Below are 26879 nucleotides of genomic sequence, written 5' to 3'. Positions count from 1 at the left end.
AATGGATGGAACTGTGACAAGCTTTAAATGATTGGATGGAACTGTGACAAGCTTTAAATGATTGGATGGAACTGTGACAAGCTTTGAATGACAATGGATGGAACTGTGACAAGCTTTAAATGATTGGATGGAACTGTGACAAGTTTCAAATGACAATGAATGCAACTGTGACAAGCTTTTAATTATTGGATGGAACTGTGACAAGCTTTAAATTATTGGATGGAACTGTGACAAGTTTTAAATGACAATGAATGCAACTGTGACAAGCTTTAAATGACAATGGATGGAAGTGTGACAAGCTTTAAATGACAATAGATGGAACTGTGACAAGCTTTAAATGATTGGATGGAACTGTGACAAGCTTTAAAGGACAATAGATGGAACTGTGACAAGCTTTAAATGATTGGATGGAACTGTGACAAGCTTTAAATGACAGTGTGCTTTGATGCGTGCAAAAAATGCATCACATAAAAGATGAAACTAGATGACCCATTCATGGAACTTGTATCAGTGCCCAGAGTGTTTACCTTTATCAGTGCCCAAAGCGTACACCTGTATCAGTGTACAGAGTTCAGCCAGTTATTAAAGTCTCTTTGATGGTTGTCAGTGAACAAAAGAGATGTTTTAATTCAGAATGCAATCATAGAACCCTTCTTTTGTTTTAACTGGATTAGGAAGATGTTGAATCAGGATATGGCACAGGTGTGAATATTCCAATTTTGGTGTCAAGGTTTTGTATTAAAGGAAAATCATACAGCATACATTTTTATCCAGTTTGCACTCAAGAAATAGTAAAAGGACTAAGCCATTTTATCATGGCATCTTAAAACCATTGTTTGGTAATAGACTCTTCATGGCATCTTAAAACCATTGTTTGGTAATAGACTCTTCATGGTATTTTAAAACCATTGTTTTGTAAATAGACTCATCATGGTATCTTAAAACCATTGTTTTGATAATAGAATTGTCAAGGCATCTTAAAACCATTGTTTGGTAATAGACTCTTCATGGTATCTTAAAACCATTGTTTGGTAATAGACTCATCATGGTATCTTAAAACCATTGTTTTGATAATAGAATTGTCAAGGCATTTTGAAACCAATGTTTGGTAAGAGACTGTTCTTGGGATCTTAAAACCATTGTTTGGTAAATAGACTCATCATGGTATCTTAAAACCATTGTTTTGATAATAGAATTATCAAGGCATTTTGAAACCAGTGTTTGGTAAGAGACTCTTCTCGGGATCTTAAAACCATTGTTTTTATAATAGACTTGTTATGGCATCTTAAAACCATTGTTTGGTAATAGACTCTTCATGGCGTCTTAAAACCATTGTTTTGAAATTAGACCCTTGGCATCTTAAAACCATTTTTGTTAAAAAATAGACTCATCACCTTAAAACCATTGTTTGGTAAGAGACTCTTCATGGCATTTTAAAACCATTGTTTTGTTAATAGACTCATCATGGCATCTTAAAACCATTGTTTGATAAGAGACTCTTCTTTTTAAAAAGATAGACTCAATACTTTAAAACCATTGTTTTGATAATAGACTCATCGTGGCATCTTAATACCAGCAACTTTTCAGGTTTTGTCCATAACTTGCTCCAGATTCAAGTGTGCAGTGCTAAAGGCTTGTTATGTGAGTGTTAGCTAATGCGAGCTTTTGTTAATAAGGCCTTTCTTAGTCAGCTCTGTTTGGCTTCTGTTTGAACTTGTCTTGTGTCAGTGTTACATTTCTTAGCCAGCTCAGTTTGGCTTCTGTTTGAACTTGTCTCGTGTTAATAGGACATTTCTTAGCCAGCTCTATTTGGCTTCTGTTTGAATTTGTCTCGTGTTAATAGGGCCTTTCTTGACATACTCTTTTTGGCTTCTGTTTGAACTTGTCACTTTTGTTTTACTTCTTTCTTTTTAAAAAGTTTGCTTATTAGGGTATTATTTTTTCAAAAAGTTATTGCAAATGAAATATTTCTCCAAATATTAGATTTGCAGAAATTAGTTTTTGGTACTATGTGATATGTGAAAATGCTTGCCAGTAGCTTCCTAGTATTTTTCCAGGTTTTTCTTCCACCAGTAATACAGGCTGTCATGTATAGCATATGAAATATAGCAATCAGCTCACAAAAACAACAATAACTTTTTGGTTGTCAAATTTCCATTGCAACAGTATATTATGACAGTTCTTTTTCAGAAAATATTCCAAATATTATCATTTTGCAGTTAACTCTGTCATTTTAAAAATCATATGTGATTTTCAACCATTTGCAAAGAATATTTCCGATTTAATTTATACAACTTCTATGAAGAAAAAAAAAGTGGTTTTGCTAACATATTGTTTTTCTTTTGAAAGTATTTGTGATTTCAAATTTGCTTCATGTCTGCTCATTTGCATGAAATCAGCAGAAGCCGGATGGTTTACAACTCCGGCACTTTGATGAGTGTAGTATAGGGTTTTATATAGAGCATAGAAAACCATCATGTTCCTTATATACTCACTTAAGAGTGTAGTATAGGGTTTTATACAGTACAGAGAAACCCATCATGTTCCTTATATACTCACTTATGAGTGTAGTATAGGGTTTTATATAGAGCATAGAAAACCATCATGTTCCTTATATACTCACTTAAGAGTGTAGTATAGGGTTTTATATAGAGCATAGAAACCCATCATGTTCCTTATATACTCACTTATGAGTGTAGTATAGGGTTTTATATAGAGCATAGAAAACCATCATGTTCCTTATATACTCACTTATGAGTGTAGTATAGGGTTTTATATAGAGCATAGAAACCCATCATGTTCCTTATATACTCACTTATGAGTGTAGTATAGGGTTTTATTTAGATAATAGAAACCCATCATGTTCCTTATATACTCACTTATGAGTGCAACTGCACAGATGCAGATATGCCGTCACATAATGTGCTGAGAGGTAGGTCTAAGTCTGTGTAGTTTGCACTTAGGAGTAATAAGTAGAACAAACAACATTTTCCATGATATGCAGGTGCATTATGCTATGGTGGATCAGGATGTATGTTGTTTGCAGTTGGACTAGAATTATAAGTGAGTATATACAGTGCTGAAAGTTAATATTTGTTTTCTGTGCTTTCAAAACCATAGATTATACTCAGCAACGTGCTATAAATGTTTTATTACACTTCTCACATGTAAAATGAAAATAAATACATTGTTAAAAATGTATTTTTTGTACAGAGTCAAAATGAAATCATTCATTTGGATTTCACTATTTACCAGTTGTTTCTGCACTTGAGATCTTTTTTGTTGTCTGTCTGCATCTTAATTTTGCCTGTATGGACAGCACATCAGTTAGTAACCATATAAATGTGATTTGGATAAATGCTGTGGAATGTATGGATCTATCTAACGAGGAAATATATTTTGGTCCCTGGTCACTCTTGTATTTGTATCATTCACATTTTTGATGTCATAACATCAACTGACTTGTTAGGAACCTGCAAAAAGTTCATGTTTCACTTGCCAGTTGTCCCAAGGGAACAATGTTGATGTTGTCAGACTTGGCAGACAGAGAAATCTGTAGCCTGACTATTGTGTTCAGACTTGGTAGACAGGGAAGTCTGTAGCCAGACTATCTTGTGTTCAGACTTGGCAGAAAGGGAAGTCTATAGTCTGACTGTATTGTTGTTAGACTTGGCAGATAGGGAAATCTGTAGTCTGATGATGATGTTGTCAGACTTGGCAGGTAGAGAAATCTATAGCCTGACTGTATTATGTTCAGACTTGGCAGATGCCTGACTGTATTGTGTTCAGACTTGGCAGACAGGGAAGTTGGTAGCCTGACTATCTTGTGTTCAGACTTGGCAGAAAGGGAAGTCTATAGTCTTACTGTATTGTTGTCAAACTTGGCAGATAGGGAAATCTGTAGCTGATGATGTTGTTGTCAGACTTGGCAGGTAGAGAAAGCTATAGCCTGACTGTATTGTGTTCAGACTTGGCAGACAGGGAAGTCTGTAGCTTGACTATCTTGTGTTCAGACTTGGCAGAAAGGGAAGTCTATAGCCTGATTGTATTGTTGGCAGACAGGGAAGTCTATAGCCTGACTGTATTATTGGCAGACAGGGAAGTCTGTAGCCTGACTATTGTTGTCAGACTTTGCAAATAGGGAAGTCTATAGCCTGTTTGTATTGTTGGCAGATTTGGCAGATAGGGAAGTCTATAGCCTGACTATATTGTTGGCAGACATGGAAGTCTATAGCCTGACTAATGTTGTCAGACTTGGCAAACATGGCAGTCTATAGCCTGATTGTATTGTTGTCAGACTTGGCATTAATTATTTGGCAGATATGCAAGATCCCCAGTATTTTTTCAACAGGTCAAGGTCACTTTATTCTACTGCTTTCGTTTCTAGGTTGATGATATTTCTTACAGATCTTCTTTGACACTTCAATTTTATGCTTTCTTTTATTATGTTTTATATGGGCATATATACATTATCTGAAATATGTATTTTTGGAGAAAATACGTTTCATTGTTTCATTTCATGGATGACCTTTGATTGCTTGCCTTTTACTGATGACCTTTTTATTTCAGACTCTTTTCCTTTCTTTATCAGCAGCATGGTTGTTGACTTTGCAGTGTTCTTGCATATTTCTTGCACATGGGAGTAGCTTTCACCCATGCCACGTCAGTGCATCTTAGATAAAACAGTTTAATGGTGTGTATGATTGGGTAAAATGAACTGTTCAGAATAATGTTAAATTTTTCAGTTTGGGAATAACACAGAACATAGGAGAGAATAGAATTCAGAACCAATCAAATAACACAGAACATAGGAGAGAATAGCATTCAGAACCAATCAAATAACACAGAACATAGGAGATAAAAGCATTCAGAACCAATCAAATAACAAAGAACATAGATAAATAGCATTCAGAACCAATCAAATAATCAAATAACACAGAACATAGGAGATAATAGCATTCAGAACCAATCAAATAACACAGAACATATGAGATTATAACTTACTGTGAATTAATGTACTCCATTGGGTATTAACTTTGTTTTTACAAAAAATAAATCAAGAAATGTTATCCTCCCAGGTATGACATAATGGGGTGGGGGTATGGAGCTATTGCTATTTCCACCTGTATGTCTGTCCATAAACATCCTTATTTCTGGGAATAAGTCAGTGTCCATCCATTATTGGGCAGTTGCTGTAACTGGGTAAAGCATTGGACTCCTAATTGATGCATCATGGGTTTAATACCTAGTCAGGCCAGCCTTGGTCAGCAGCCTTGGTTTGTCTTTGGGAAAAGCTTACATCGTGGTGGAACAGGGAATGTAGATGCTTTTGTCTGGATATCACTATCAATATGTCTCTCTATTAGTCCGTAATCATTTCAGTTCTGGAGCATAACTTTCAAACCATTCAAAATATTTCAACCAAATTTGGTACATATATCAAACAAGTTGTGTATAGGTGTCTGAATATACTTTAGATCTTTCTGAGTTTAATATTTTTTGTTACCATGGAAACAAAGGTTAGTTTTAGTATATAGATTGAGAGTACTGGACCAATAGTGCACTGAGTCTATTTCAGTAGGAATCTACATAAGTTGGGGATATGTCACTGAGTCTATTTCAGTAGGAATCTACATAAGTTGGGGATATGTCATTGAGTCTATTTCAGTAGGAATCTACATAAGTTGGGGATATGTCATTGAGTCTATTTCAGTAGGAATCTACATAAGTTGGGGATATGTCACTGAGTCTATTTCAGTAGGAATCTACATAAGTTGGGGATATGTCACTGAGTCTATTTCAGTAGGAATCTACATAAGTTGGGGATATGTCATTGAGTCTATTTCAGTAGGAATCTACATAAGTTGGGGATATGTCATTGAGTCTATTTCAGTAGGAATCTACATAAGTTGGGGATATGTCATTGAGTCTATTTCAGTAGGAATCTACATAAGTTGGGGATATGTCATTGAGTCTATTTCAGTAGGAATCTACATAAGTTGGGGATATGTCATTTCCAGGTTCTTTGTTAGCATTGCTTAAATTTGTGACAGGGATGAGTGGTTGTGGTGGTTGGAGTCCTATTGTCTTCTGATTGATGCCTTGATCATTGTGTCTTGGATGTGCCTCATTACCTCAGATGGAAGGAGGGGTTCATTTGCTTTCTGACTGATGTCTTGATCATTGGGTCTTTACATTTTTGGATATGCCTTACTGCCTCTGGTATGGAAGGGGGTCTTGTCCTCTGTTTAACATCATTATCTTTGGATCTTTTAAATTTTTGGTATTTAGCAACCACTTAAAGCATTAAAATTGGGACCCATTAAATAAAAATTGAATTTACAATTAACTGGAGAAATGATTAATAATAAATCTTGTACATTACAAACAATTGCTGGTTTACCTGTCCTTTTGATTGTAAATGATTGTGATAATATACAGAATTGGAGCTGTTTTATCCAGTTGTGCTGATCTACAATGGTTGGAGAACTCTCTCCCAGTGCATTTATATGACTATTGTTCTGCTCCATTGCACTCTTTGACTGGTAGTGTTGATAGAGACCGAAACTGTTAAATGTTATTTTCATACCTGAGTGAAAAAAGTTTCAAGTCATCAGATACTTACTCCATGCATTCAGAGAGACCATTATCAAAGTTTCATTTTGGAAAATGCTAAAGAAAATTCCTAATTCAATAGTCGGGAGTTTTAAATGCATTTACAAAATATTTTAACAATGAAATGTAATTTGATTCCTTACATTATTTCAACTTTTTCATTGTTTAATGTATGGAAACTCTTTTTTCATGTGGAGCCACAGTGGCTCAGTGTGCTGGTATTCTAACCAAACAGGTGTGGGGGTCAAATCCTACCATCATATCGCCTCATATTGATTGTTGTGGTGTGTACTTGAGCAAGGTGCTTGATTCCAACTGCCTCAGCACTAAATCTAAATAACCTACTTGTGTTGATGTGCAGTAAAGCATCAAATGAAGCCAAAACCAATCTTCTGTAGTGAAATAAATGCATGGAGTTTCTTTGAGGGTGAAAAAATGCTTAGATTGAAATAATTTATTGTAAGTATAACTTCAACTTACTTTCATCCAATCTGATAAAGTTCTTTGATGAATCACAATAACTGCTTTTCATAACTATTACAAAATTGGTTAATTTCACTCATCAAAAACTTAAGGCTGTCATCTTTGTACACTCAGAAAATAACTTTATTATATGGTTTGTAACACTTCCAGGAAAAGCGTGCATTATTTTATTTTTTCTAGTGTGTGTCACTATCTTTCTTGCCTTTGCCACTAACATAGCATGTTTGCCTGCAGATTCCCCTCGCAACCGCCGTGATCGGCGCGCAAGACAGCGCACTTTAATCAAAGAGCAGGAATTTGAGCATGCTCGGAAACGGGGTGGAGTGAGTGATGACAGAATGTCAGTAGCCAGTGAGTCTTCTGCCAGTACATGTAGTAGTGGCAGTGCATCGCTACCTCATGATGAGCCCCGCCAACAGGGGGATTCTAAGTACTCCTCCCCAGGTTCGCTAAGTGATACCGAGTCCATTGGTAAGGACCTAGTAAATAGCACTCAACTTCCAGTATATATAGGTGTTATATGAAAAATATGTTTTGTACAACGAACCTATCATGCTCCATTTACATTATCAATCAGTTCATATGCTTCAGGTTTTTCATTCCATATTGAAAAGAAAAAGGATTAATTAGAATTGACCAGAATTTTTGGACCTCATTTTGTGTGAGTTATTGAGGGAGCAGTGAAATTAAAATTTGACTTGAATGATTTAATTAAAGTATTCTTGAGATAAGCCTACCAGCATTTTTCTGAATCAGTTTTATTTGGGTGGATGAGTTTGAGTAACAAAGATGTGCTGTAAGTACACAGGTTACCATTTTCTGTTCCTAAGGAATAACTTCTAGATGCCTTCTTGAGTATGACCAAACAGCATTGAACAGTCTCTGCAAGGTTTACCATGGCAGTCGGCCATTATTTTTGCTGTAACTGTTTTAGTTGCATTCAGCATCTGCAGTTTTACCATGCAGATAAAAAATAACATGTACATCTGTTTTATCACTCGAATGATATATGAAACAAATTATCACAGAGAAATGCCAGTATTAGCAGTTCTCAATGGTAGATTTATCTACTTGTCAAATGCTTATAGGTTATCCTGTTTCTCAGTTTGCAGTACCTGCTTTAAAAAAAAAAGATAAATTTACATGAACTTTATCTTCAAAGTAATTAATAGTTTAATGAAAGAAAGAAGTTATTGCTAGATTCAGTTCTTGTATTTTGTCGCAAAGACCATGTTTACTTGGTTTTACATTGTTAGCTTGCGAGCCCATGTAGAATGAGCAGTATAAACCCTGATCTGCCTGTGTATGGATCTAGGTCTGTGTTGCTGACAATATTTTGAATTGACATTGTACATAAGTAAATAAAGTAAACTAAATACTAAACTTGAAATTCAAAGAATCATGATTGTTCCCAGTCCATAAGACATATTATGAAAGATCATGTATAAGATATTCACAAGAAAAATGTTTCAGCTTCATTGGATTACTGTGATTGGGTCCCATCCCATACCATCCCACATGTCTCTAGCCTACTTACTGACACACCCACCAATGGGCATTGAACATGGTTTCTGGATCAGTTACTTGGTACATGTACAGTTCTAGCATATTGTGTACATGTGAACCTCCTGGCAGGTTTTTTTTTTACTGAGACGTGGGGTGTCTAATTTCTCTCATTGAAATGTGTCTGCTTAAACTGTTTATTACAAAAAAAACTATAGAACAGAAATTTTTCATTTGTTCTTTTTATTTCTATTTGTCATAAGATCAGAAGAGCTTATGTTATGGTCTTTTGTCTGTCATCCAATGTCTGTCTGTCTGTTAGAACCAGTTTGTTATTGCTATTCCTCCTAAACTGGAGGATTCCCTTGTGCCAGCATGTTGGCCATCTTGAAAATATTGTTATTGCTACACTTGAGTGGATGATATGTGAACATAGGGTTTTTGCTACAAGACTTCTGAGGTTTACTTGGTCCTAAATGAAAATGGTACCAATCTGAGATCTAATATAGCCACCATGGCAGCCATCATCAAAATTTTTGTTATTGCTATTCCTTGTGAATGGATAATCATATTAATGTTGGGTTTTCACTAAAAGACTTCCTATGATGTCTAGTTGGTCCTAAATACAAAAATGGTGCTGATTTGGGGTCAAATATGACTCTAGCAGTGGCTGTGTGTTGGCCCCTACCATCTTAAGGTATGATGTTCTCTGATGTTTTTACTTATGCCTACTGTGACCATGACACTGGGATCAACATTAGATATGAGACTAATGACAAGCTCTTTCATCTGAGGAGACCACATGTGGAGAGAAACTCACGGGAAGTGACTATTTTTGATCTCTAACTTTCTGACAAATGTTCCCTGACTGCCAGTCTGAGTCGGACATGCAGCACAGTATGGACCATTTCTTTTCAGTGTGGACCATTTCTCTTCAGTATGGACCATTTCTCTTCATTGTGTGACTATTTCAGTCTCAGAATCAGTATCAAGAGGATGGACTTGATGCACCAACCTGCACCAGAAAGCCTTACAAGGAGCCTACCGTAACAGTAAATGGCCAAACCACATGGCAGTGGACAAATTCGCCCATTTTGGCAGCACACAGTAACATAATAGTCCACATCAGTGATAAAACCAACACTAGAATTTCTTAAGCAAGTGTGGTTTTTGGCAGACTATGTGCAAATATGTGGCAGCGCAGAAGGATGAGTCTTCAAACAAAACTTTACGTCTACAAAACCATTGTGCTGCTGACCCTACTGTAAGCTTGCAAAACCTGGAGTCTACAGATGTCATGCCAAGAAAATGAATCACATTCACATGGGCTGCTTGAAGCAACTGATTAGAAAAGATAAGATGGCAGAAGAGGGTCTCAGACAATGAGGTTCTCACACAGGCAAGCATTCCAAGCATCCACACTCTGCTGATGAAATAATAGTTGAGATTGGCAGACTAAGATCTTTTGTGGTGAGCTGAAGGAGAGAAAGTGATCTCAGGGTGGTCAGAAGAAACACTTAAAAGATTCCCTCAAGGTATACCTCAAACACTTCAACGTTGACCCTGAGTTTTGAGAAGATTATACACAGGATTGCTGCACCTGGTGGAGTCTCATCCATACTGGAAGAGAATCGAAGAGAATTACAGAGGCAGTGAAGAAGCATGTGTGGGATAAGTCTCAGAACTGCAGCTTGTCCTCTGTTGATGAAGCAAGCTGAAGCAGCATCTCCTGTCAAGTGTGCCATAGACAGCCCAGAACATGTACTAGCTTGATCAGCCGTTCACAGAAATCAAACCACTTAGTAAAGTCATGGTCATCTTCAAACTTGAATGATGAACAATGAAAATGCTGCCAGTCTGATGCGTAACATGCCCACTGCTGCAGCCATCTTGAAAATATTATCTCTACTCCTCCCAGATGGATTGCTATATCAAAATAGGGTTTTCATCAGTAGACCTCTTCTGACACCTAGTTGCTTCCAATGTCAGTTGTACATACCATGGCTCTTAAAAATCTGATCACCACTCCTTTGAATGGGGTTTTCACAAAAACACTCCTAATTACATCTGGTTTGTACTAGCTGAAAATGGTTCCAAGTTAAAATCCATTATGTGCATCACAGCAGCTAATTTTAAGATGTTGTTATCACTGAAGTTTATTTGGGAGGGTTTCAGCACTCAACAGTTCAAAGAAAGATATGGTCTTAATTTGAATTCCTGGAAATTGTTTTGGCCCAGCATAGTGTCAGTCTCTTCAACAGACTTTTGTTATTTTTTAACATGCTTCCAGTGTTGTATATTTTTGATAACATGACTGTCAGCTGGCTTATGATAATGCTTTAACTTGACAGACAATAACTTGAAAGTTATTACTATGTTACCCTATGTGTGATCAGTATTAAATTCTGAAAAGATTAAAGACATTAATATTCGAATAATCAAAAGCTCAAGAAACTGAAAACAACTGACATCACTTGGATTCTTTGGGGAGGATTTGGTTTAGTATTTGGTGTTTAAAGTTTATCAAGATGGATTATACTGTGTGTGATCAGAGGTAATTGGGAAGTGACATACAAAGACTGGTTGAATTGATATGGGAAGTGATTGAAGACATGCAAAGACTGGTTAAATTAATCATTACTGTAGAGCTCATTTGCATAAGACAGGTTGTACAAAGACTGGTTGAATTAATCATTGCTATAGAGTTCATTTGCATAAGACAGGCTATACAAAGACTGGTTGAATTAATCATTACTATAGAGTTCATTTGCATGAGACAGGTTGTACAAAGACTGGTTGAATTGATCTGGGAAGTGATTAAAGAGTTTCAAAGACTGGTTGAATTGATCTGGGAAGTGATTAAAGACATGCAGAGACTGTGGTTAAATTAATCTTTACTGCAGAGCTCATTTGCATAAGACAGGTTGTACAAAGACTGGTTGAATTAATCATTGCTATAGAGTTCATTTGCATAAGACAGGCTATACAAAGACTGGTTGAATTAATCATTACTATAGAGTTCATTTGCATGAGACAGGTTGTACAAAGACTGGTTGAATTGATCTGGGAAGTGATTAAAGACATGCAAAGACTGGTTAAATTAATCTTTACTGCAGAGCTCATTTGCATAAGACAGGTTGTACAAAGACTGGTTGAATTAATCATTGCTATAGAGTTCATTTGCATAAGACAGGCTATACAAAGACTGGTTGAATTAATCATTACTATAGACTTCATTTGCATAAGACAGGTTATACAAAGACTGGTTGAATTAATCTAGTAAGTGATTAAAGAGTTACAAAGACTGGTTGAATTGATCTGGGAAGTGATTAAAGACATGCAAAGACTGTGCTTGAATTAATTATTACTGTAAAGATCATTTGCATAAAACAGGTTATACAAAGACTATGGTTGAATTGATCTGGGAAGTGATTAAAGAGTTACAAAGACTATGGTTAAATTAATCGTTACTATAGAGCTCATTTGCATAAGACAGTTTATACAAAGACTGTGCTTGAATTAATCATTACTGTAGAGTTCATTTGCATAAGACAGGTTTAGTTTGGCTTCAGTATTTAAAAGTTTGTTGAGATATCTAAGCATGTGTTTTTTTTTCCATATGACATTAAAATCAAAACAAGCAAAATTTCACAAAACAGTTTCATAATTGATCAAAATGGAAACATTCTTCATTTGTTGGAATCAAGTTCAAAGGGACAAATAAAGTTTATTCTACCTTTCCTGTTGATCTTAAGAACGTCCAAAATTCAACCTAGATAGCACCAGTCTTGAGCTGTTCTTGAAGGCAGTCAGCAGTTGGAATCTTCCCACAGCCTGGAAACAATTTAAACTTTGTGGTGGACACTGCAGAGTTGTACTGACATTGCCACTTTCCAATGCATGCACTGAAAGGATATTTTATGGGAAAAGTTCATGAGGACTTTGGAGGAAACCTGAATACAGTAACAATACATAATCTCTTAAGTGTCAATCAACAGTGATGAGGACTGCCACAAATATAATCCAGGCAGTGATCTAATATGAAAGGCAAATATTGCATGTGCTACACATAAGGACAATAGGAAAGGAAAAAAGCTACCGTAAAAGGACTGATGTGATAAGATGATGTGTGTATTTGAGTATAGAAGAAGGAAATTTGTTTAATAGTTGTTAGTTTTGTCCATTTGCATTATGAAAATTGGGTCAATGAAAATCCTCTGTCCTTTGAAGTATAAAACCCTTACCAAATTTTGCAAATCTCCTTCTCTGTCTGAAGCTGACCTCTGAGTTCTGTCACATGTATGATGTTGTCAAAATAAAGCATATACAATGCCAGTAAAAGGCTATACAAAAATTGGGCTAGATGTTCATTTATTCATCCAGTGGTTCATGTACCTTAACTCAGAATAAATATATTTTGGATTTTGATCAAACTTGATAAGTAGTCAAATCTCAGTAATATCTTTAAAGACATTTATTTTTGTTTAGGGTAAGAAGTCATTGCTGTAATATTTTGTATATTCAAATTTTTCTGACTGTGACATGGTCCTGTACCCTTATTTTAGTCTTTATTATTGTGCTATCACATCTTCGTGATTTTAAAACAACTTTCAATTTGTACCAACATTGTGGGGATGGCTAATCAGTGAGCATGACAATTCACTGATGGCTCCTTTATTGTGGTCTTTATTTCATAGGAAAAGGGATGCATAGTATCACCTTTATTTGTGGAGGATGTTAAATTTATGTGAAAATAGAAGCACAAAATTTTGCATTTGAGATTTCTTAAGTTTATTAAGAGTTTCAGTTATCTGAAATTCAATATTTTTGGTTTAATTTGGTTAGTGTGTTTATTTAATTTGTCAGAAATATTACTATGCCAGATCTAATGAATGGATATATTTTCAGATGATCAGAGTCTCAGAATAGGCAGGGAAACACAAAACAGGCTAAGACCAGTTCAGCAATTGGAAGAATCCAAAGAGCGAGAAAACCTGACTACAGTGGAACGTCATGGGAGAGGAGATGATACTTCAGTGTCAAATAACTTAGAAATGAGGAACAATGCCATAAATGAAACAATGAATGGGGAGTCAAGTCAAGAAAGTGTTCCAGCCTTATCTAGTAATAAACGGTGGTTAATGTACAAAATGGCTCAGCAAGAGCAAGAGGAGGCTGAGAGGAAGGCTGCTCTAGCACAAAAGACACAAGATAACTTGTCTCAAAAGAAAGATGTGAGTCAGATGTCAGGTATTGCAAGGACGTTAGCAGATAAATTCAGTGCTGAAGGAAAAATTCCAACAGGAGAACCTCAAGGGCCAAAAGAGGTGGCAGGGCCAGTAGGAGACCGCAGTGGTCTTATCAGCAAGGCCATGGAAGGACTTAATAAAAAGAATGAAGTGGTAAAGGCAGAGCTGAAATCTCAACCAGAACCTAAGGAGACAGAAAGTGACTTACAGTGGGAGAAAGTAAAACAAAAGCTACATCGGCCACTTAAAATTAAGGACATGGATTTCACAGATTTGAAGGAGGAGGAGGATCAGGATATTTTTGCCCCAGTTCCATTGGCACCATTAGGCATTGGAATTGATGGAGCACCTCCACCTCCACCCTTTGGAATTCCACCCCCACCCCCAGGCATACCACCGCCGCCTGGTTTTGCTCCACCTCCTCCTCCCTTTGGATTCCCACCACCTCCCCCAGCCCCAGGGATGGGAATGCTTGTGACACCTTTTAAAGTAGACTTGCCTCCTCCCCCAGGTGCTAATTTGAAAAAAAACAGAAAGACAGTAAAGTTGCATTGGCGTGCAGTTCAGCCAGAGATACCCCACCCTGCCACCAGAGGGGAGACAATCTGGACAAGTCTTGTGGCAATCAAGATTGATCCCAGCAAGTTGGAGCATTTATTTGAAAACAGGAGTGCTGATCTTAAACAAAAGGTTTGTGTTCATTGTGTGCAAGTGTGTGTAGTTTTTCAAGTTTTTGTTTTCACATGCAATTAGAGTGAACACAGTTGAGACTGTGTTCACACTACATACATGCTAATTATCTGATGATAGCACAGGAATTTAGAATTTTCATAAATAAGCACTACTAAGTCATTTTTTAAAATGTCTAAAGTATGACTAATCATAGATGTAGTACATGCAAACTTCATTGTTGTAGTCATGTTTTGTTGGGTATGATACGAGTGTTTGTGATTTCTAGCTCACCTCTACATCTAATAGCATCGGATTATGTATACCCTTGCTGAATGTTAGGACTGGTCGGCCTGGTGTCAGGATAATGTGAATAGGTAGGACATCATGCTATACATGTCTGCGGCATGATGCCCCAGTGCCAGACATCAGTATTAAAAGCCACAGTGCAGACATCGTAGGAATATGACTGAAACATTGTTAAATCTACGTTAAAAATCCAAATCACATAAACACAGACACACACTTACATTTTGTAGTTTATTTCTCAAGCTTAGTTAATGATCAAATCATCAAACTATATGATTGTATATATCTTTAATAGTACCTCAACCTTGCCACACAGGAAGGTTACTGGGACCTACATTTTATATTTTATTATCATTAGATATTGCATTTTGCTCACGGGTTGTTTTTGCCCAGTATATATACTATTATTGCAAGATTCCTAAAACATTGAGAGGATGTATCTTGATGATTTATATACCATGTTCAGAAGAAAAAAATCAGTGTGACCTGTATTTCGTGTTTCACTGACTTCAGTTTAATTTTTGTGTTTTAAGTTTGTTTCTCAAGCTCAGCTAGTAGCTTCTCGTGGGTCAGTGGTTCTTTCCGGGGCTTTTCCTGGGATCTTCCTCCACCATCAATACTGGCCGCCATGTATAGCCTATCATGTGCTGAAAAATGGCGTTAAACCCTACAACAACAACAAGCTCAGCTAGAATTAGCAAATTGATGACTATGCACTACTCATTTTAGTAGGTTGTTATGAACCATATGTTACACTTCACTGACTTAGTTAAACTGTTAACTTTACAGGCACTGTGACTTCAATACCTTAAAAGAAAAGAGGTTCATTGTGACCTATATTTTGCCATTTAGTGCCTTAGGTCAAGGTTTCGCATTTGTCTCATTCATGACCACATGTGTGTTTGGCATGTTGGATGCATGCTATCCTTACCTGAATCATGAAACTTGGTGAGTAGATGCATATTTATAAGTTGTACTGTCTTTATTGGAAGTAGAGATCGCTGTGGCCTGTATTGCATACTTCAGTGACCATGTTCAAGTTTTTTGTTAAAACTTCATTTATTGGATGCAGTTTATGTTCCAGTCAGTAAACTTGATAATTAGAAACATTTCTATTACTACTACACTCATAAAACTTAAGGTCACTGTAACCTACATTTTATGCTTTATTAATACAGGTCAAGCATGGTATATGTGATCTGATAGGTTCCACTGATATTAAACTTATATGCATCCTAGATTCATTCTGACTAGTCAGCATTAAGAGGTCAGTTGTTAGGACTGGTCATCCTGGTGTCAGGATAATGTGACTGGGTGGGACATCATGCTACATGTCTGCAGCATTATGCCCCAGTGCAAGACATCACTATAAATTGCCACACTGAAGACATCATAGTGATATGTTGTCGTTGTTGTTGTTGTTGTTGGGTTTAACGCCATTTTTGAGCACGATAGGCTATACATGGCGGCCAGTATTAATGGTGGAGGAAGAACCCAGGAAAACCCCGGAAAGAACCACCGACCCACGAGAAGCTACTGGCAAGCTTTCTCACATGCCCACATTGGCTGAATCTTAGACTCAAACCGCCGCAGGCAGAGGTGAGATGGCAGTGATCCATAACGAAGAGCGCTTTAGACCACTCGGCCACTCGGGGCCCCTCATAGCGATATGACTAAAATTGTTAAAGCTACATTAAAAAGCTAAAACACACCTTTTCTGACCAGTGCATTAGAAGTAGGAATAAATCTGTTTTGTTCAATGATCCCGTTATTAATGACTTTACATTGTACATTGCTGGGCCATGAGGGGCTGAGTGACCCAAGTCACTCAACTTTACATATCATTGACATCTCACCTCTGTCTGCATTTGTTTAAGTCCGGGGGTGGGGGCACAGGCAATGTGGGTATGTGAGAAAGCAAATATGAATAATTATAGGATTAGGTGAGTGGATTGCATGCTGCATGCTTTTCATGTGAGGCCTCACCTGCAATGGTTAATTAAAGTAATTATTGACCCATGAACTGTAAATGACTGTCTCACTCCGGTTGCTCAAAACCTGTGACTTTCACCCAATAAAACCAGGTTTCTGTGCTGGATAATGATAATATCTTTTGAAGCAGATATTAAGAACAATGATATGGAAAACGTGGAAAATACAAACATGACAATCTCTTTTTTATCAACTCATTGTACTACATCTACTTTAATTTGATTAAAAAATGTTCTTTGTCTTTTATGCCCTGCCATAGTGGATATTTGGGTTGATGGGTGGGTGGTTATTTAGGCTGGTGGTCTCACAATATATTGGAATGATATCCTTGTTACACAGCGCCAATTAAAAGTTCAAATGTTAAATTTAGAAATGGTTAAAAGTTCCAATGTTTTTATAAAAGATCGCTAAAACAATCTTTTGCCAAAGAAAGGGGCCAGTATCACTTTCATCTAAATTTATTTTCTGCATGATAAAGTCTACAATGGCTATGGGGACAAGCACAAGTAGAGGTGAGTTAGGAAATCACTGATTATGCTCAATTTTTGTTGTAAGGTAATGTTTGTCTGCTACACATTGCAGTGGTCTATTGATGTGCATATGAAATTGCTGATTAAACCCATATTGTTGTTAATGTTTGCCTGTTAGACAGAGATCTGTTGATGTACTTATGTAATTATTGATGTATGCACAGGTTGTGGGAATCTGTTGATTATTATTGATATTTTTGTCAGTGATTTTAAATAAAATCATCCATAATGTTAAAATAGAAATACTTCATGTACATGATTTTAATGAACATTGAAATCTTGTTTCTGCTGATGCGAGGCATTTTTTTCAGCTGCTGTATTTGCATTTTTACACTAGAATATACTAGGACAGAAGTGTGGTGGTAGTACATTTCATCATTTATACCATCTTGCAATTGAACGTGGTTGCAGTTTGCTATTATTTATTTCATGTAGCAACACACTGAGACATGCTTACTTCACATGGCACTGTTCCAGTGAAAGCACTTAGTGTCAGTGGACGTCTCATTTTCTCATAGATATTCTATTTGCTATCATTAGAATGTTTTCTGGATTTTGTTTTTATTGCTGGCATCTTTTATCATGCAAAATTACCTGATGTGTGATGTGCACCCAACTGCAGACTGTGTCCACTATTGCACCAGCTTATGAATATCTACACAGTGGACTCTAATAAGTAGAAAAGACAGCTGGTCAGGTAACTTATGGTCAAGTAACTTATGGTTCTGTGCTTTCTAAAAACAGCTCATAGTCATTGTCAGATAAACATTTAAGGTCAAATTGTCTGTAAATTAGAAGTTGTTGTTCTAGGGGAACAGGCTTGTGTCCAGTATCAATCCCAAGAAGAAATATTTCAAATAATGGAAATGGGATTTATTTCCTAATATAGTGATATATTGTTAAAATTCATTGAATCATTTATACACTGAAAACAGAATAGATACACATTTTGTCTCCAACTCAACTCCTTCAACCCCCAATCTCCAACCAATCCTTGGGTTTCATGGTGTAATTTACTTCTTTCAAAAAATTTAGGATTTTGGAATCAGTTAGAAATATGTGAGAGCAAGAAGCATTTACTTATATTGGATAAATTTAGCAATGTTTTATAATTTTAGTTTTCATTTTAAAGAATTGATAAAATGGTTTCAAAATGAAATTTTTTATACAGTTTAAAATATAAATGAATTAATGAACTTTTGCTATGACTGGAAATAAATATATAAACTGATATTCAAGTATCCTGTCATAAAAAAATCTTTTAATTTTTAATTTTTTAACTGACCCTATTTAAAATCATTGAATGAGTGATTTTAGTACTCACCCTATTTAAAATCATTGAATGAGTGATTTTAGTACTCACCCTATTTAAAAGCATTGAATGAATGATTTTAGAACTGACCCTATTTAAAATCATTGAATGAGTGATTTTAGTACTCACCCTATTTAAAATCATTGAATGAGTGATTTTAGTACTCACCCTATTTAAAAGCATTGAATGAATGATTTTAGAACTGACCCTATTTAAAATCATTGAATGAGTGATTTTAGTACTCACCCTATTTAAAATCATTGAATGAGTGATTTTAGTACTCACCCTATTTAAAATCATTGAATGAATGATTTTAGAACTGACCCTATTTAAAATCATTGAATGAGTGATTTTAGTACTCACCCTATTTAAATTCATTGAATGAGTGATTTTAGTACTCACCCTATTTAAAATCATTGAATGAGTGATTTTAGTACTCACCCTATTTAAAAGCATTGAATGAATGATTTTAGAACTGACCCTATTTAAAATCATTGAATGAGTGATTTTAGTACTCACCCTATTTAAAATCATTGAATGAGTGATTTTAGTACTCACCCTATTTAAAAGCATTGAATGAATGATTTTAGAACTGACCCTATTTAAAATCATTGAATGAGTGATTTTAGTACTGACCCTATTTAAAATCATTGAATGAGTGATTTTAGTACTCACCCTATTTAAAATCATTGAATGAGTGATTTTAGTACTCACCCTATTTAAAATCATTGAATGAGTGATTTTAGTACTCACCCTATTTAAAAGCATTGAATGAATGATTTTAGAACTGACCCTATTTAAAATCATTGAATGAGTGATTTTAGTATTCACCCTATTTAAAATCATTGAATGAGTGATTTTAGTACTCACCCTATTTAAAAGCATTGAATGAATGATTTTAGAACTGACCCTATTTAAAATCATTGAATGAGTGATTTTAGTACTCACCCTATTTAAATTCATTGAATGAGCGATTTTAGTACTCACCCTATTTAAATTCATTGAATGAGTGATTTTAGTACTCACCCTATTTAAAAGCATTGAATGATTTTAGAACTGACCCTATTTAAAATCATTGAATGAGTGATTTTAGTACCCACCCTGTATGAATACTTTGAATGCGTGATTTTAGAACTCACCCTGTTTAAAAGCTTTGAATGAGTGATTGAGTACTCACCCTGTTTAAACACTTTGAATGAGTGATTGTAGAACTGAACCTGTTTAAAAGCTTTGAATGAGTGATTTAGTACTCACCCTGTTTAAACACTTTGAATGAGTGATTGTAGAACTGAACCTGTTTAAAAGCTTTGAATGATTGATTTTAGAACTCACCCTATTTAAAAGAATTGAATGAGTAATTTTTGTTGAAATCACCTTGCTTAGAGCTTTCAGTGGGTGATTCTAGAATTCACCCTGTTTAAAAAGCTTTGAGTGGGTAATTGTAGAATTCAGTTCATTCAGCTTGATGTTTAAAAGCTTTGCCTGCCTAATTGTAGAATTCAGTTAGTTTCATTCACCTTGATGTTTAAAAGCTTTGAATGGGTAATTGTAGAATTCAGTTAGTTTCATTCACCTTGATGTTTAAAAGCTTTTGGTAATTGTAGAATTCAGTTAGTTTAAAAGCTTTGAATCGGTAATTGTAGAATTCAGTTAGTTTCATTCACCTTGATGTTTAAAAACTTTTGGTAATTGTAGAAGTCAGTTTCATTCACCTTGATGTTTAAAAACTTTTGGTAATTGTAGAAGTCAGTTAGTTTCATTCACCTTGATGTTTTAAACGCTTTGAATGGATAATTCACCATTCTCTATAAAAGCTTAGAGAGGGTAATTGCAGAATTCACCCTTTTTGCAATCATTGAATGGGTGTTTGTGGAACTCACCTTGTTTACAAGCATTGAATGGGTGTTTGTAGAACTCACCCTGTTTACTAGCGTTGTTACTACTCTTAAGACCATTTTATTTCTAATGCACATTTGAACAGCATTTTGAGCAATGCATTTATATCATAAAAATCTATTCTATGTTAGTTAATGAGCATGGTCCATGAATATTAATATAACTTTTTATAACTCTAAGGACCACACATCTAATCCAATTGATCAAACTTGGTAAATAGTCTTTTTTTTCTGGAGTGAAAAATGTCCAGTGAGAGTTATAATGAATAAGTTGTTAGGTATAGTAATGAAGTGGTGTTGCGTCTGATTGAGCTACTCTGTACACAATATTTGTATCCAATTTTGATCTGACTTGGTGAATTAGCTAATACCATCAAGGTGTTTGAGAGTTTTCTTGTTATCTTGCATCAGATTGACTGGGCTTGTTACAAATCAGATGATACATTTTTTGAGAGACATTGCTTAACTTTGGTAAATAGGAATATGTTATTAAGGTCTCAGATGAGTACAATTGAGTATGATCCATGGATATTAATGAGGTGATCTTGCATCTGTTTGGTCGAGTTTGTACGCACTCTAGCAACTTCAGTTTTGATTGGATTTTCAAACTTGTTGAATCTGATTTATCGTCAAGATGTTGGATGAATTTGCAAGATGTATGTATGTATGTGAGGTGGGTCTTGCTTCTGATTGACTTGGCTGGTTGCCACTCAGCAGACTTTCAATCTGATTTTGCTAAGACATGGTTAGTATGTCCATAACATGATGGTCAGAGAGAGTTTCTTTAAAAAATAAAATCTGCACATTTTAATGAGATGGTCTTTTATCAGAGTGGATAAGCTTGGTACCAATGTACAGACTGTATTTCTTATTTGATTCCGCAAATAATGTATATATTTCAGTTTCATTTAGGCATGTATAGTACATCATTTGTTATGAGTCTATCCTCTTAAATAAGTAACAGAAAAGAGTGGAAAGAAACAAACTTTTTAAAATTCAAGAAATAATTTCCCTTGAATACAATGTGAAAATGAAGAGAAAAAAACACTTATGGTATTGTGAATTAAATCCCAAAATAATCCCAGAATTAAATGACACAAGTCCTAATAATAAATATTCTAACTAAACTTTTAGTAGAAATCCAAATTAAATTCAGCGCTGAAGGTGTTGATGTGCCTGTGACAGCCTGTATTATATTGTACTAACACTCTTTTTGTTGAAACACAGTAATGTAATTCAAGGTTTGAATTCACTATAAATCCCAATGAATGTCTCTGTCCAAGAATATTATTTTTAAGAGCTCTATGTATTTCCCAAAAAAAATCACTATAATAATTTGAAGAAATAAAGTCCAGCCCAAAGGATCTACTGGACAGAACAATAATACAAATTGATTCTGCTAGATCTTAAAGCACAAATGAATAATTTTCCAGTGACATGATTATATAGTCCTCTACTTGGCCTTGGGTCACAATTAGCATTTTGTAACGAAAAACTCTTACCTAATAGAAAATAACCCTGTAGAACCTTCTTAATGTTTACAAAATAAAATGTTTGTTATCCCTTTACCTCATGCAAGCGCCTTTGGATGCCTCTACCCTATTCTCATACAAGCGTCTTTGGATGCCTCTACCCGATTTGCATACAAGCGCCTTTTGACGCCTGCTGTAAACATCAGCCATTTTTAGCAGCTTTTTATAGCGCCACCTTTCATGAAAACCCCCTATCAGATAGCACATTCATTGCTGTGAATGACCATTACGTCAGATCATGTGGTCGCTGTTTATGCTCTGGTTGAAATCTGCTATTTAAAGTATCTGGGTCATATTCTCCACTCTCCAAAATGGAGGTTGTGGATTTTGTTCAGTACTTTTCACAATTAGAATGACAACTATGAAAGTTTCAATAACTTAGGTAAAGGCTCTGATATTGATGTGGGTAGCAATTAGTTTTATAAATTATACAATTCAGATGACTTAGTGATGTAGACGCAGATGAACTTGTAAATTTAGAGTACGAGAAATGGCAGCTATGGTTGGTCACGCGGCCTCACTGACTCGATGGTGAACAAGTTCTCTCAAGATTTTAAAGCACGTAAAAAATTCTTCCATGAAAAATAATTAAACAGCTATAACGATCGGACTTTGCTCTGAAATTTTTCCATACATAATAGATGTGTACCAAAAATTTAAAAGGTTAAAATTGCTGTTAAACGTAACATACACTACACTGCTTAACAGTGTATGGAATTGAATAGGTAACAGGTGAACTGCACTGGGTAACTTTGCTACATGTGTATCGCAGGGCTATAAAGCCATACACTAAAGGTAAAGGGTTAAAATTAGAAAGTCTTTTACTAAAATTGTAAAAAATGACATGGATTATGTCAGGTAATCCAGGCGAATCCTAGAAATCTTGACCAAAACCTAAATAACCATGTTTAATTCTTTTAATAATAATGATAATAATTCTAAACCAATACATATAGAGAATATTTTAGCTGTGTATTAGTTGTTTACAGAATTTTAAAAAAAAATCAATGATTCAGGTCAGGTTGAGCTTGATTTTGGACAAGGTTAAATCCAATATACAATGTTACATTACAGTAGCATATAATTTAAATTTAAAAAAACCAAAAAAAAACAACAATGCAGATTAGATTTACATAACACATTATAAACCTGACTTGGAATACCCATTTTTGTTAATGTAGTGATCAAGTCATAAGTTATATCAAGCGGGTGAGTGATATGATGCCCATTTTGTCCTCTTGTTTGCAGTTGGGTGTTATTTATGCACAAACAAATATAGCGTAATTATAACATTATTCAAATTTGAATCCAGGAAGAATTAAATGACAGTGAATCAAAAAAGCTTAGAGCTGGATATTTCGTTTTCAACAATTGTATATGAATTCTGATCTCTACCTAAAATGGATTTCATTATTTTCTTCTTAAAAAATGTTGACCTAAAGAGAACTTGAAATGTGCCACATGACGTTCTCTTTCTCATCACATTAGAATTGCCAGATTTTACATCATTATAATAAACTATACTTAAGATGTCAACAACAATTAGATACAGCAATTTCCAGGACAAGTTAACTGACTTGCAGGAATCTCCAGTGCTTATTGACTGACAGATGCAGGAATGTCAGTGCTTATTGACAGACAGATGCAGGAATTTCAAGTACATGTTAACTTACAGAAGCAGGAATTTCCAATACATGTTAACTGTTAGATGCAGGAACCTTCAGTGCTTATTGACTGACAGATGCAGGAATTTCCAGTACATGTTAACTGACAGATGCAGGAACTTCCAGTGCTTATTGACTAACAGATGCAGGAATTTCAAGTACATGTTAACTGACAGAAGCAGGAATTTCCAGTGCTTATTGACTGTTAGATGCAGGAGCTTCCAGTGCTTATTGACTGACAGATGCAGGAATTTCCAGTACATGTTAACTGACAGATGCAGGAACTTCCAGTGCTTATTGACTGACAGATGCAGGAATTTCTAGTACATGTTAACTGACAGATGCATGAATTTCTAGTACATGTTAACTGTCAGATGCAGGAACTTCCAGTGCTTGTTAACTGACATATGCAGTAATTTACTGACAGTTGCAGGAATTTCCAGTGCTTATTGACACAAATATAGGAATTTCCAGTGCTTATTGACTTAAAGATCCTGTGCCATTTTTCCATTTGTCCTTAGTGCTCATGCAGTAGTATTACTTGGTTGGTAATGTACCTGTTGGATTGAAAATATTTCACAATAAATTCAGCATCTGCAGAGGGTCATGGGTTGGCAGCCATATTTGTGTCCTTGGGAAAGGCACATAACTCCCATTTCCTTAGCAATAAACCATCCCAAATTGTTTGTTTTTTTAGCGCTGAGGTTACCTTTGCTTTATAGGTCTGTTGCTTTTTTTACTGATATTGCAGGACTTTAAAGTTCAGATCAGTGCATCAGCATTTCCTGCAAAGTTGTAAAATCTGGTAGATCTTGCATTACAAGGAAGGCATTGCAGTATTTATACATTGATTTTTAAACAAGATCAGTAAATGAAGTTGTGTTATTAAGCATTATAAAGGCTAAAGTTACCATGATTGTGAAACGAATTAACATTATGCAAAGTAAAAAGACTCAAAATGGTGTGCTACTTACCAGGTTACTTTTTAAATAGACCCTTAAAAATGGTTGTTCAGTATAGCAGCAACTTTTATTTTGGAAAAAATGATGCATGAATATTAAAATGTTACTCATGTGTCAATTCACCTTGATCTAGCCACATGGCTAGAATTACTGATCCATATGAGCTTGGGTCCAGAATCCTACCTGAAAGAATATAAATGCTTTCTGCATGGTGCCTGAGTACCCAATTACATACTGGACCAAACTTTGTGGATGGTAAGGAAGAAACATGTTGATCTGAGGGTCTAAGGTTAAGGTTAGTTAGACTGAAAAAAGAAAAGTGATTTCTGCACAGAAATATCGGTTATGAACTTTGTTGATTAGTATATTCATACAGATTATTACGATTTCAGGGTCAATGAACAGGGTCACTAATTATGGTACTTTCATGGTACATAATTGTATATCCCCTTTAAAATCCCAATAGTTTGTTGCTGTCTTTTTGAGACCCAGTGTCGTATACAAATGTTTTTAAATTTGACTTGGAGGCTGGTATTATGGTGCAGAACTATTTGTTAAATATGCTGACTTGTGTATGACTGCAAGTACATGCATCCTTAAAGTTCATATCCATATTTGGATTAGTTATGTAACAGTGTTTAAAATGTTCTCACTTTCTTTCTCATCTGGTTGCAAACCATGATTTTGGACCATACTGATCTCACAGTATCTTGGAGCAGACTCCATGTTGTAGGAGGTTCCATTGTTACATAAATATGCTACTGATGGTTGTAATATCAAGTTTTCTGTCAGATGCTGGAAGCTTTTACATGTAATATGTTGTCTTGTTCTTCTATTTCATGCACTTGTACATGGCTGCTGATGGAATCTAACATGCATGTTTCAATCGTCGTCTTAACAGGATATGGTAAGAAATGGCATAGAGCTGTTTGTAACAGGCCCTAATGGTTAATTAACCCATGTACTCAATATATGAATATGTAATCATCCGGCTCATTATCGTAGTCATTCTCTGACCTCTTTGCTCAATTTTTTTCTTTCAACTGCTGGCAGTACAAGTTTTGCATTTTGTAGATTTCTGAATTATACAATAATGTATTTGTGTGTAATGGACTTTTTATATTGACTTTTTGAGTAGTTTAAATAATTTTTTCAGCAAATTTGCTCTCGTTATTTGTGTTTAGGGAAATTGTGATGAAAATTTAAACATCTAATGCTTCTTTATATTCGCCCTGAAAGTACACCAACAAAACTTTAGTTTTGCTAGGCTACATTACTTATTCAAAATATATCTGTACCTGTCGAATGTATCTATGTAAAAATTGTATATTGCATTTTCACTAATTATAATTAATGTTATTGATAGATCTAAATATAGTTTTGGAAAAGAGTTGCATAGAGGTCATGGTTGACTTTGCTCATGCAGTTACATATTTACATACCAATTATAAAGTGCTGTTATGTTTTTCTTTTCCTGCATAGAGTTCATGATTGACTTTGCTCATGCCAGTTACAAATTTACTTGCCAGTTATGAAGTGCTACATTTCCTTGTCATGACTATATCCATTTCATTCATACATATAAAGACTAAGAAGAATTGACCAGAAATTAAAATGGCATCAAATTGTTACTCATGCTTAGGAAGATTTAGCAGTTTTTGCTGTGTTTCACTGGTTCATAAAAAATAAATTGAGCCAAAAAAAAAATCCTGAGAAATTTTAAAACAGTTATGTTTCTTTATCCACTAATTGCAGATATAATGCAAGTGTTGCAAAGATGTTTTGGTCTCAAAATTCATCCTTCTGTCATTCTTCAAATATCTGGTGTTAATTTAACTGCTAAAGGTATTTGGAAATTTTAAATCACAGATCTGACTTAAATAACTGAGTGGTAAGCAGAATTCACAAATGAATATTTGGGTGACCTTGGTTACACTTAGAGGTTCATGGTCAAAAGGTTAAAGTTAAGTTTTATATCATGATTTCAAATGCAGTCATTTTGAAGGTAAATGCAACCTTGGCTATAACTACACATCAGCATTTGCATCATGGTGTAGTTCTGTAGCAACCAAAGACATTGGATCATCTCAGGAAGTAATCCTTACACTGTAAAATGAGGTAGATTACTTGTAATTCTGTTTGGTCAGTTCTATTCAAGTGATCA

The 26879-nt window shown here is 35.2% G+C and overlaps 1 protein-coding gene across 10 annotated transcripts in view; it reads left to right on the top strand.

The window, feature by feature from the left end:
- LOC149787273 (FH1/FH2 domain-containing protein 3-like) overlaps window positions 1–26879 on the top strand; it is a 411067-nt gene that overhangs the window by 333960 nt on the left and 50228 nt on the right. For 8 of the 10 annotated variants that reach the window (XM_089977788.1, XM_089977786.1, XM_089977784.1 and 5 more), the window contains 2 exons: window positions 7333–7569; window positions 13510–14540. In XM_089977788.1, the coding sequence (XP_089833914.1) occupies window positions 7333–7569; window positions 13510–14540 (1268 nt within the window). The remainder of the gene's footprint in view (window positions 1–7332; window positions 7570–13509; window positions 14541–26879) is intronic. The other 2 variants (XM_089977793.1, XM_089977792.1) reach the window with 1 other exon arrangement.

This window comes from Sinohyriopsis cumingii, chromosome 12 (genome assembly GCF_028554795.1).
Source record: "Sinohyriopsis cumingii isolate HCF-2022 chromosome 12, ASM2855479v2, whole genome shotgun sequence".
In the NCBI taxonomy this organism is placed as follows: domain Eukaryota; kingdom Metazoa; phylum Mollusca; class Bivalvia; order Unionida; family Unionidae; genus Sinohyriopsis; species Sinohyriopsis cumingii.
The sequence above is the reverse complement of the archived record's forward strand: the minus strand, read 5'-3'. Positions and strand labels throughout refer to the sequence as shown.